The sequence below is a fragment of the Caenorhabditis remanei genome, chromosome IV, assembly GCF_010183535.1.
Source record: "Caenorhabditis remanei strain PX506 chromosome IV, whole genome shotgun sequence".
In the NCBI taxonomy this organism is placed as follows: domain Eukaryota; kingdom Metazoa; phylum Nematoda; class Chromadorea; order Rhabditida; family Rhabditidae; genus Caenorhabditis; species Caenorhabditis remanei.
The window spans coordinates 16,777,152-16,789,201 of record NC_071331.1 but is presented as its reverse complement, the minus strand read 5'-3'; the positions used below and the strand labels follow the sequence as shown (position 1 = coordinate 16,789,201).

Here is a 12,050-nt window from a genome sequence, read left to right as displayed (position 1 = left end):
CTATGAGGTTCTTGCAAAAACGAGAGAGAGGGCGGTAAAACACACCCAGAATAAAGCTTTGTGGTCCTTTGATACCTAGTTGACCCCCTTTTTTGGAATGAGAAAAGGTCGAGAGAATGTAGTTTAGTACCTGCAAACAATTCATTATTCTTTAGGTCAGAGCATTCTTTTCTGAGATAGAATGTCTCGTTCAAATTTCAATGTCATTCATTTCGGAACTTAGTTCCTTTTTCCTTCAAAGAGTTCTTTGCTTCCGCCGTGTATTTTTAAAAGTTCAACGTCAGCCTAACGCTACAAGGGTTTCTTTTTCTGGCGTCTGTTAATTTTTCCTCCCTAATTTCTTCAAGCAAGCACGAATTCATTATTTCACGAATTATAAATAATCACCTGTCATTTCTCCGTCTTTCTTTCATATCGACAAAAACACCTTTTCTTCTGCATCACGCGCCAAGCCTCGGATACGTGCAGTACCGATATGAGTGCGCCCCAAATTACCGGCCTTCGACCCTATGATTAATGTTAGAAGAAGAAGGAGAGAGAGTGAGCTCTCGACATACCTTCATTCCCTCCAACTCTCAGAATTCACTTCTAAACAAATACTCGTTTTCCTTTTCTCTTGATACCGAAACTCTTATTTTCAGGGCAGTCATGGATGCAGATTACGAAGGAGGAATGCCAAATTGTACTTATCGATATCCGTTTCCACCGGAAGAGGATACGATTTCAGCGTATGCTCTGTTGATTGATGTGAGTTTAAAAATCACTTTTTTGTTCAAGTCTTTCCAGAACATTTCCAAAATTCCGTTTTAGAGATTATCTAGTTCTCATAATTTTCAGGGACCATGTACATGTCTAGCCGCATTACTCTCACTAATCGGAGCGAGATATGCCATCAAATTTCTGTGTCGAGCAGGTCTCAACAAAGAACTCACAGCAGGTACAAATTCATTTCTGTCTAGACGTTCCTTCGGGGAACTGATTCTGATTCCAATCAGCTGTTCCTTAATTCATAAATATTTTCAGCTCTCTTCGCCCTCTGTGCAATCGATTCATTTCTTCTTCTCACTGTTTTCTTCTTCTATGGAATCGAAGCAATGTCTTTGTTGTTCTTTCGAACAAATATCATGTACGATAAACAAGATTTCACCTATAATTTACATGGAATTGCGAGCTCTTTGACCACCGCCTCGGTACAAATATCTTGTGATTTTCTTCCCTTTCATATCAATTATATTTCAGACAACACTAGTGATCTATATCACCTTCCTACGCTTTATGGTTGTTGTTCGACCTCTTCGATTTGCCACGAGTATGGCATCAAATCACAGAAGAACTGGAAGTAAAGCAGTGCGAAAAGGATCAGCACAACTAGATGACTCCGTCACGAACACCACATTTTCTCGTGGTACTTATAATAGTTCATCGATCAAAAGACACTTCAATATACGAGAAGTAATTCGCCCTTTCTATACACCTTGTGAGCGACACCTTTCAACGTCACTTTTCAATAATTATACCATTTTCAGTCCTTTTGATTCTTCTCAGTTTCTCTGTCAACATTCCAATTTTCTTCGAATTCACAACCACAAAATGTTTTGATGTCGAGCATAATGTGGAGGCAACGAATCCAGAGCCAACTGTTTTTCGATCATCGGTAAATAGACTTGGAAAGAAGAAAATTATAAGTTTCAAATGATTTTCAGTTTGCAAAATACAAGGCAGTGTTGATGACATTGACACAAACGATCGGGCCCGTTTCCATTATTTTGGTACTTTCATGTCTAACTGAATATAAAATTCATGTTAGTTTGAAAGCGAGGAGAAAGTGAGTTGGTTCATCTCAGATTCTGAATTCATTTGGAGAAATTTCAGGTTATTCGAAAGTCAACAGAGAAGTCGATCCGTCGTTTTGAGTGAGGAATTGAAAGAACGAGTTTCGAGGACTGTTGCAGTTTTCATCGCCGTCAAATTTCTTATCTTCAGGTTAGCTGTGACCTAATAATTTTCAGTTTGATCATAAATTATTTTCAGGACAATGCCAATTTTCTTTGACGTTTACGAGAATCTCTATGGAATTGACGGATGGGGTACTGTAATGAGTATAATGGTGAGAGTGTCCGACTTCGGAATCGTTCTTAACACTGCCACAAACTCACTGGCCTATTTCGGAAAGAAACAGTAAGCAATCCACATTTTATTCTTCATTCGATTACGTTTCGGAATTCCAGATGGATCGAGAAACGTCTCCGTCTGCGACTAATGAAGAAAGAAGAGAAAAGAAATGCCAAAGCGACGCTCTCTGTCCATGGAAACTCTCTAAACGCCTCAATGAAAAAGTCGTCAAGTCCCCCGAAAATTGGTCTACCACATCCGTTATCAGCTGAGAAGACACCGTTGAATTCTAAAAATATCTACCCAGAGATGGTTTGATCTCTTTCCCATTTTTTCTATCTTTCTTTCTGTATATTCATCACAAATATTGCAACTTTTCTTATCTTTTCTTCTCTTGTTCCCAGTTGCCAATTATCTTATTTTCCATCTCGGGTTATATGTTCAGATCTGTATGAGTCGATGATAATTTCGAAATAACAATTATAAAAATGCTTTGCTTCAACAATTTTATTCATTTATTTCAAAGAATTCAGAAAATCACTTGCGTCCAAAAAAGAGGAATCCATTGCTATTTGTTGAGAGTTGAACAGGGGCTGGTGTGCTCACTGAAGAGCACAAACCACAAGTGTTTCCACATCCGACACGTTTCTGATACAGAGAAATACTCGTGGCTGTGCAGAAGTTTCCACGTGTTGGGCAACTAAAAATTGAAGGAAAGAAATAAGAGATTAGTCAGGTAAAGAGTCTCACTCAGGAAGTTGGTTTCCGCAATTCGGGATCTTTGTGGCCGCTTGCCAGAGGCAAAGATTGCAAGTACGTGGACAGTATAGGGCCATCATGTCAACGAAATCAATGTCTTGGCAGGAAGAAGTACGGTTAGCACAGTCTGTTAGGAGGTCCGAGCACGCGTATTCTGAAAACTCTTGCTCAGTTTTCAATTTCAGACGCTAAAATGAGTTCTTACGAGGACTGACTGAAGCAGTACTGTAACACATATTACAAGTTCTTGCACAGTTGGCTCTGGCGAAATCTTGCATTCCAATCGAATTACAATCAACATTTGTGCAATCAGCTAAATAATCAGTGCAGTCACCTCCTGGTTGAACAACATCAGCTTCCGAACAACATTGGTTACCGATGCATTCGAAACCACTGGGGCATGCACCCATAAAACATTCTGAAAATAATCAAATAGATATACATCAACTGATAGAAATTCATACCACTTCTCGATTGACTCTTACAATAAGTCGCAGGTCTAGTTGCGTTTTGGCACGTGACAACACCAGCCAAAACGAGAAAAACGGCGAGTTTAAGGGACATGGTATGAAAATGAAGAGGAATTGTGGGCAAGAACTGGTAGATAATGACAATTTCATGAGGGTGGAGGATACAAGCTGAGTAAATAATTAGAAAAAGAGTAACCGTTTTGAAAGAGAAGTGTCGGGCGGTGCAGTCCACAGTTGATTTGTTAAATGACTCATTTTTTGGTGATTTTTGTTCTAATTTGTTGTCATAAATAACAAAAAAATGTTTGAAGAGAGATCTATAAACAAAATTAATCTGATGTTACGTTTGAAAATGAGAACATTGGGGATCCGAGTGATTTTGTACCGAAAAGCTTCAATCTAAAGAGGAAATCAGTTGGACGGAGACTGTAAAGAGCTCGTACGGAAAAGTAGTCAAACATTTAAGATATTGGTTGTTTCAACTCTTACTAATAATGAAACACTGTTGGAGCACAAGTTAGTCTACACTATTTTATACCGAATAATAATTTCGGGCAGATCTTCATAGGATCTGAACTCCCAAACTGATAAACACAACAATATCAGAAACACACTATTTATTCTATCAGATTCGCAAATATAAAAAAAAGTGTTGGAAAAGAAATAAATCACTCGATTTTAATTCGAAGAAACATCGGAAGCAGCAGCAGAGATAGCTTGACGACGATAACGGTATCCATATCCACAGCAAGAGAAGTCTATTAAAAAAAGGATGCTCTTGAAGAACTAAACGAAAATGACTTACTGTTATTGTTGCAACATGAAGAATATCCAAAGTTGTTTGGACAGTAGCTGCATCTTGGAGCACATCCATTTCCGAAACAAGGGTTGCACGAACATCTGTTGTTGTTTGGAAGACGAATCACGGAGACTCTTGATCCACAGTTATTTCCGAAACATCCTCCACAGTTTCCTCCGAAACATTGAGAAGAGGCTCCGGCGATGAGAACGAGAAGAGCAATAAGAGAGATGGAGTGCATTGTGAAGACTGGAAGTGAGACTGGTGGATGCAATTCTGGAGCTTCGGAGAGGTTTTATAGTCCCTCTTAGCTCTAATGAGTTCTAGTTCTAGGTTATATGCAAACACTGTAATCAACAGATATGGGCGGAGCTTGAAACAAGAAGATTGTCCCAGTTTCAAGAATATGTAATCCGGGGGAGGAGGAGGTAGAGTGCAAGCAATAGGAGGAGTCTGAGCAGTGATTCGGTGAACATTACAAACTACGGAAAGGCTACATTTGACTCATTTCTCTTCTCTATTTTTCCTTTTTCGGTGTTCGTATCCGGAAAGGAACAGTATAAAATGGAAGACGGGCCCTGTTTCGGAAGCCGAAGCCATTCGAAAATGGCAGAACTGAAATTTTCAGAAACCAGTCAACATTTTTTTGAAAGTTTTAGCTCTGAAAACAGTTCTGATTCCAATTTTTGTAACAATCTACAATTATGAAATCTGTTATAACCCAACCCTTTTTCTGTCAGCTCTTTGTAGAAATCACTTTTTAAGCAGATTAAATTTTATTGTAAACTGAAACTGAGAAAATACTTTAAATACTTAAGACGCACTCTCTGACTCGTTCGAGCATCGATCAACAGACCATGTTCACCCGAAAAAAGTCGACCATCTCCGATTTGCCAATCCTTCTGATCAGAGATAGTACCAAGTGTTCTTAGCAAATTGGGGTACTTTTTGGCCAGGTCCGTCACCTGGGTACCTAGAAAAATCAAAAAATCGATATTTTTCGAAAATTTTTCCTGAAGTAGTTAGCTATGAAATCTCAACGGGAAATTAATGTAGACACTATTTTAAGCATTTTTTGTGTTTAGAACAAAATTCCAGCTCAACACCTTCATAGCACGGCGAGCGACGCGACGAAAGTGCACAGTTCTGTCCGCTTAAGACGCAATTCTAGATAGCTTGCGCAATTCTCGATATTGGCGCGAAATTCAAATTTTGAAGGTTATGTAAATTAAATTTGAAAAATGAAAAGTGCCCTCTTATCTGAAATTAGCAGAAGGTGAATGGAAAATTATGTAAAATTTTTGCAAAATAGGTTGAATTGATATTATAAAAAAAACAATTTATATTTTTAGAGTGAAAAACAAAAAATAAAGCTGAGTTTTAGTCAGCTGCTCTCCAGGAGTCTCCGATATCGTGAATCAAGTTAAGATAAGTCATTTGTCTAATAATTAAATTAGCACGGAGAATTGGATCTCGAACAGCAATAAACCTTCTCTCCATCTTGTTGAAGATTCCATGAAGATGCTCAATGCTCTGTTCCGTGATCCCCCCCCACAACATCTTCGTGATTTCCGCATTTTTTACGAGATCAGCATATTTCATCAACAATTGCTCGTTATCATTTTCCAGATCTTCATTTTCCATTCTGATGCGATCACATTGTTCGATTTGAAGAGCTAACTGCGTCTCTAATTCCAGGATTCTTCTTTCGAAAGTGTTGTCATCTTTCCGTTTTTGGAATTTTTCTGCACTTTTTCGTTGAGCATGAGAGTTAATGGTTGCCTTTTGGCGTTTAGTTCGTGGGGCCATCTCTTAAAATTTCTATATTTCTTTTCTAACTTCGAACATACACCTTAATCTGGTCAACTACTCACCGTGTTTTTCAAAAATAACAATCAAAGATGGCTCACGCGTATTGATTACCCTTGTTCTTCTGAAAATTCAAAAATTGATCACCAAAACCAGATTCAGAAGAAGAAGGATAACCAAAACAGTGAAAAATGTGAATAAAACCAACATAAAAATATCAAATTACAATACTTCACATCAAAAACCCCCCAATATTCAAGAATTCTAGCCTGAAACCCACGTTTTAATGCAAAACGTCATCTGCGGATACTGTATTTGCCAAATTCAAATTGTATTAACTCTTTTTAAACTGCATTGTTTCGCTCTGTTCTGGTCTCAAAATATTCGTTGAATTCTTGTCTCTTCAGCTTGCAACTATCGCTTTCTGTTCTCTTCCCTTTCTCGAAATATTTTTAAAAAAGTTGCTAAATTTTCATTTTTCAGTGTTAATTTTTTCCAGGCCGATAACTTTTTCTATAATTGATTAAAACTGATGTATTCATATTCCATTGACTCGTCTTCACGTCTAGAATATTTATTGCATACTTTAAATTCGCATTAAGAAAAAAAAACCATGAAAAAAAGCAAAAATCTTCATTTTCAGTACTAAATTCAGTTTTCGTTTTTTTCTCTGCGCCCTCTCTGGTGAGAGAGTTTTGCAATCTCGCTCCCTCGCGATTCGAGGCGTCGCTCGCCGTGCATAGTGAAAATTTTGAAAATTTATGAAATTTTCGGGTTTTTTTCATGAAATCGTTTTTATCTCGGCAGGGACACGAGAAGACGGGCTTTTTTATTTTAAATTCGGAATCTACATAAAATTTTGTATTGGAAACATGCTGTCCCTACTCGTAACTCTAGACCCAAAGAAAGATTTTTTGGGAAGAATGAGAAAAACTGCGATTTCAATTTTCAAGTCCTTCCAGTAAATTATTTTTGATGTTTTAAAATAATGGTTTTTTGAAGTTTTTCATTCAATCATGCTATTTTTATTCAGTTCCGGTACAATTTTCGATCATACCACAAAAAATTTTTCGAAAAAATTGAATTTTTTGATTTCTGAAAATTTTCTCCCGAATTGAATCATTCCGACTTAAATGTTAAGGATAGCATTATAAAATCAAGAGAATATAACTGGAATATTTTTTAGGTTCTTAGAAAACTTGATTCCCACTGTCGGGTCACCTGCTACTTACGTGTTCATGGTGAAATTCAGCGAAATTGTCAACTTGGGAAGTTGGTGCAACGGTACTTCATACTTGCAACGTTATTTGACAGGGAATTGCGATGAATATGACAGAAATAGTGAGAAAACTGCAAAAATTGATAGATTCAGCAAGATTTACGAAAAAAACTTGAAAAGTTTTTCCTGATATCCATAAAAAGGTCAGACCATTGAATATTTGTTTCAAGTTTTTTTCGTAAATCTTGCTGAATCTATCAATTTTTGCAGTTTTTTTACTATTCCTGTCATATTCATCGCAATTCCCTGTCAAATAACGTTGCAAGTATGAAGTACCGTTGCACCAACTTCCCAAGTTGAAAATTTCGCTGAATTTCATCATGAACGCGTAGGTAGCAGGTGACCCGACAGTGGGAATCAAGTTTTTTATAAATCTTAAGAATATTCCAGTTATATTCTCTTGATTTTATAATGCTATCCTTAACATTTAAGTCGGAATGATTCAATTCGGGAGAAAATTTTCAGAAATCAAAAAATTCAATTTTTTCGAAATTTTTTTTGTTAGTTTGATCGAAAATTGTACCGGAACTGAATAAAAATGGCATGATTGAATGAAAAACTTCAAAAAAACATTATTTTAAAACATCAAAAATAATTTACTGGAAGGACTTGAAAATTGAAATCGCAGTTTTTCTCATTCTTCCCAAAAAATCTTTCTTTGGGTCTAGAGTTACGAGTAGGGACAGCATGTTTCCAATACAAAATTTTATGTAGATTCCGAATTTAAAATAAAAAAACCCGTCTTCTCGTGTCCCTGCCGAGATAAAAACGATTTCATGAAAAAACCCGAAAATTTCATAAATTTTCAAAATTTTCACTATGAAGGTGTTGAGCTGGAATTTTGTTCTGAACACAAAAAATGCTTAAAATAGTGTCTACATTAATTTCCCGTTGAGATTTCATACCTAACTACCTTAGGAAAAATTTTCGAAAAATATCGATTTTTTGATTTTTCTAGGTACCCAGGTGACGGACCTGGCCAAAAAGTACCCCAATTTGCTAAGAACACTTGGTACTATCTCTGATCAGAAGGATTGGCAAATCGGAGATGGTCGACTTTTTTCGGGTGAACATGGGTGATCGAACGAGTCAGAGAGTGCGTCTTAATAATTCTGATAGTCATCGGTGCGATTTAAGGGAAAGGAACAAGCAATATAACTCAAAATAACTGATTGACGGGGATGGAATTTCGAATAGCATTGAACTGATATACAAGTATGAAGGGAATGGCAAATTATAGAAATAGATCTACTTTTGGGAAAGTTTCAGAAGGAATGCTTGTCTCGCTTCGGCAACTTCTTTTTCCAATTGAGTAACTTGTCGTTTGAGACGAACATTTCGTTTCTCTTCAGCCTCTCTTTTATCCAAAAGTCCCTGCCATTTTGCCTTCTGTTTGTCACGGTAACGGGCAGCAGCCACTTTATTCTGCTCACGTTTACGGGAGAGCATCTTGGTTTCTTCTGAAAATACGAAACATTTGGTTCAGTTGAATTCATTCGACGATTCTAACCTTGAGAAGAGTCATTCTTCTTGATATTATCGACAGTTTGCATGACAATATCGACGAGATCATTGATTGGAATTGCTTCATGAGCACCGTCTTCATGTCTGAAATAGATATTATAAGAAATCAGGGATCTGATCCCGAGTACTTACTGCACTTTGCATTTTTCACATTCGTCCGAATTGTTCAGAATATGATCACATTCCTTGGAGATCTCTTCGAAGATCTTAGATTGTTCGTGAGGAATTTCTCTTGTGGCACATCTCTCGTGAGCACAATCCACTTCAGCACACCAGAATTGAGGGCTGAGATCAGTTTGTCCGAGATCTGAAACACAAAAAATCAAGATTGTGTGTTGAACTCGTTTAGGAGACAAGCGTGAGAACCAGTTCATAATGCGATGCGTCTGCAACGGTTGCGTGACTTCAGGTCTCAATGAACTTTTCATCTGAAATGTATTACCTTGATAGGTCGGTGGCATATTGTTGTAGTAGGAAGTTTCGATGGGAAGATCCGATGGACACGAAAGAGTTTGATAGCATTCGGTATGATGAGCTGATGAATGTGGGTAATGATGATGATGGTAGTGGTCGTGTGGGTTGAGACCAGCATGTTCTTGATAACTGAAAAACGATAGAATTTGAAGAGTGTAAGGGATATCGTAATCCCTTAGGTATTCCAAGATCTCACCGGACTTTGCACCCGGTGACGCATCATCATCATCCCATCCGGATAACTTCCGGGTCTCTGTCCAGGACAGGCAAGCCCACTCTCACATCCCATTCCCATTATTAAGCCTAACACGATTCTTCCAGATCTCCCGTCAACGTCTCACCGACCCAAGCACTCTCTCGCCATCAACCCACACTGTCAAAGACACCGCACCATATCCCATCCACATCACATTCTGGAACCGTCTCCAATCTCCAACACTATCTCACCCAGCTGCCCACACGATCCAGCCCGTTGCCTCTTGCCCCATCAACGTCACTCTCCATAACTGACTCCTATCCTCAAATACTCTCTCACCCCACAGTCCCATGAAGCACATTCCTTAAGCGCCCGATGCCCTTCCAGCCCTGAAGCCGCTGACTCCGCCCATCGAAGATCCAGTATAAATACCGTCCTTGTTATCATTCGAGACTTCTTCTTCCCATCCTTATTCTTACCCTAATAAACCTATCCAAACCACGAAAACCTCTACTGGTAGCAGCGAGTCTCGGCGGTCGTAGCCCTCCAGGCCCCGCTGAGCAATTGATCGACCCGTTTTGGATAGCCAGGCTTAGGAATAGGAAGGAACGACTAATGCAGGTATATTGAGTGCCAGGGGGGTAATTGGACCTCTGCCGCCCCTGATGATAAGTGAGTTGAGTTTTTGAGTTTAAGAGGGACAAATTAAGTTGTCCGGGATGCATCCGTAGGAGGATAGTTTTGGTGTTAAGCTTAGGGCCCATTAGTTTAACGCTTAGACCCCTCATAGTTTTTGTTAAGTCTCCCTGCCTAGTCGTAAGAAAAGTCTTAGAGACACATGTGAATTTCGAGAAGTGAGAATTAAGAATTAAGAATTAAGAATTTAAGAGTTAAGAGTCAAGAGTCAGTGAGAATTCCGTACGTACGATGAGAATTGAGAAAAAAGTCCAAAGTATTAAGAAAAGTTTGAGAGATAGGCAACAAAGGTTGACCTTAAGATATGACTCAGAGTGCAGAAAGCTGCAGTGTGTACACAATCCCCCCACCCGCCCGCCCCTTTTCGTCCCCGCGTCTTCCGTTTCCCCCACCGTTTTGTTTTATTATTTTCTTTATGTACGATCGTCCGGTGGCAACCGTTCTTTGCCCCCTTTCTATTTTGCCTTGGTAGCCTCGTAGCGACATGCCGAGACAAAAAGTCACAATGGACATCTCGTTTTTTTCGCGTCCACTTTGAATTCCTGCCTCGTGGCAACAAGATGTAAAGAAATAACGCTTTCCTCATAGGGAAAATTCAAGTATATTTTTGGCTAAGATAGCAAAAATTGATATTGTCCGAAGTCGTCTTTTTGTTTTACCGTACTCTCCACTGGTGTGAGAGAGTTGTATTAATCAGTATTATAGAATGGTCGTTCCGCGGTCCCCCACGGACCCGCCGCTGCAGCTGCAGCCACCGCCACCTCCAGCTTTGCCGCTCCAAGCAACTTCTTCGATAATCGGCCCGCAGGCGCCTGAATCGCATGAACAAGTCACAGCCACCGCCCCAACAACCTCTACCGCCCCACCAGCACCACAAAGCCCATCCGGGAACATCACACTGGAATCCGAAACCTGCCTCGGAAATCTCCGAGCCGCCAGCAAACTGACAACCACCAATCTGCTCAGTCTGAGGGACGCAGTCGTCACGGATCTTGGCTGTATCCACGAGAGGATGCACGCAATCACGTCACTATCAGCGGACCGCTTTGAAGCAATGGAAAACCGACTTCGTACTGTCGAAGGTAAGTCTGGGAACTCGACCGGCTCGTATGCGCAATTGAAGGTTCCCAGTCCATTAGTCTTAGTTACTCAAAACCGTATTGAAACCCCGCATCCTCGCGCAGATCCTGCTTCGGCTCCGCCGGTCCTAAACGAGGAAGTTGATGAATTCGCAACTCCTCTAGCCCCAAAAATGCCGCCACGTGTTAGGTTGCCATTCATTAACGTTCTGGGTAATAAGGCCACATCAAGCATCTCACCTTTTTCGGGGGCTCCACATGAAAATTTTGCCACGTTTGTCCGATCTTTCACAGATCACGCTAATGCCGCCAAAACACCGCTAAGTGAAGAGGATAAGCGAGCCGTATTTCTGACTTACCTTACGGACTACGCTAGGGATAAGGCTGAGGAAGTTATTGAGAAAAATAACGCAGCAACATTTAAGGACCTAGTGGATAACCTAAAAGCCACTTTCCAAGACCCCACTAGGTCTGAGATGGAGCGCCAACAGCTTCGATCCTGTAGTCAGAGATCCGACGAGTCCGTCGACACTTTTTGCACTAGGGTAAGGAGGCTAGCTCAAAGCGCGTATGTAGACAAGACTAGGGACTACATCCAAGAGAAAGCTAAGGAAGCTTTCATCGACGGGTTACTCTTCAACCTGAAATTCCACGTGAAGGGAGAAAGTCCTCAAACGTTCCAGGACGCGCTGAATTCAGCTATCAAGTTTGAACTTTTGTTGTCTGAGGCCGCAAAATCTAACACAATCGTCCCTCAAGGTCTCTCAGTCGTCCCCTCTCACCCTAGTCAAAGTGCGCCGCAGTCTTTCACACAGCCCCAACAGCGATCTCAACAACGTTCCCCTCGGCGGAA

General features: G+C 39.9%; 6 protein-coding genes across 6 annotated transcripts; 2 read left to right on the top strand and 4 right to left on the bottom strand.

Moving 5' to 3' along the window:
- Positions 1–648: 648 nt before the first annotated feature.
- Positions 649–2,430, top strand: GCK72_014688 (uncharacterized protein; the record flags this gene model as incomplete). Its single annotated transcript, XM_003108022.2, has 9 exons — positions 649–747; positions 838–937; positions 1,024–1,190; positions 1,240–1,477; positions 1,527–1,654; positions 1,704–1,825; positions 1,873–1,983; positions 2,032–2,178; positions 2,229–2,430. The coding sequence occupies 9 exons, from the start codon at positions 649–651 to the stop codon at positions 2,428–2,430; spliced, it is 1,314 nt and encodes a 437-aa protein (XP_003108070.2).
- A 219-nt stretch (positions 2,431–2,649) lies between these two features.
- Positions 2,650–3,435, bottom strand: GCK72_014687 (uncharacterized protein; the record flags this gene model as incomplete). Its single annotated transcript, XM_003108160.2, has 4 exons — positions 2,650–2,812; positions 2,863–3,025; positions 3,077–3,289; positions 3,336–3,435. The coding sequence occupies 4 exons, from the start codon at positions 3,433–3,435 to the stop codon at positions 2,650–2,652; spliced, it is 639 nt and encodes a 212-aa protein (XP_003108208.2).
- Positions 3,436–4,019: 584 nt separating this feature from the next.
- Positions 4,020–4,381, bottom strand: GCK72_014686 (uncharacterized protein; the record flags this gene model as incomplete). Its single annotated transcript, XM_003108344.2, has 2 exons — positions 4,020–4,099; positions 4,147–4,381. The coding sequence occupies 2 exons, from the start codon at positions 4,379–4,381 to the stop codon at positions 4,020–4,022; spliced, it is 315 nt and encodes a 104-aa protein (XP_003108392.2).
- A 1,139-nt stretch (positions 4,382–5,520) lies between these two features.
- Positions 5,521–5,949, bottom strand: GCK72_014685 (uncharacterized protein; the record flags this gene model as incomplete). The annotated part of the gene is made up of 1 exon (XM_053730405.1): positions 5,521–5,949. One exon carries the CDS (start codon positions 5,947–5,949, stop codon positions 5,521–5,523), a length of 429 nt encoding a protein of 142 aa, XP_053585177.1.
- A 2,527-nt stretch (positions 5,950–8,476) lies between these two features.
- On the bottom strand, positions 8,477–9,774 carry GCK72_014683 (uncharacterized protein; the record flags this gene model as incomplete). The annotated part of the gene is made up of 5 exons (XM_053730403.1): positions 8,477–8,688; positions 8,739–8,836; positions 8,885–9,059; positions 9,195–9,355; positions 9,674–9,774. 5 exons carry the CDS (start codon positions 9,772–9,774, stop codon positions 8,477–8,479), a joined length of 747 nt encoding a protein of 248 aa, XP_053585175.1.
- On the top strand, positions 9,249–9,736 carry GCK72_014684 (uncharacterized protein; the record flags this gene model as incomplete). Its single annotated transcript, XM_053730404.1, has 2 exons — positions 9,249–9,326; positions 9,548–9,736. The coding sequence occupies 2 exons, from the start codon at positions 9,249–9,251 to the stop codon at positions 9,734–9,736; spliced, it is 267 nt and encodes an 88-aa protein (XP_053585176.1).
- Positions 9,775–12,050: the final 2,276 nt, after the last annotated feature.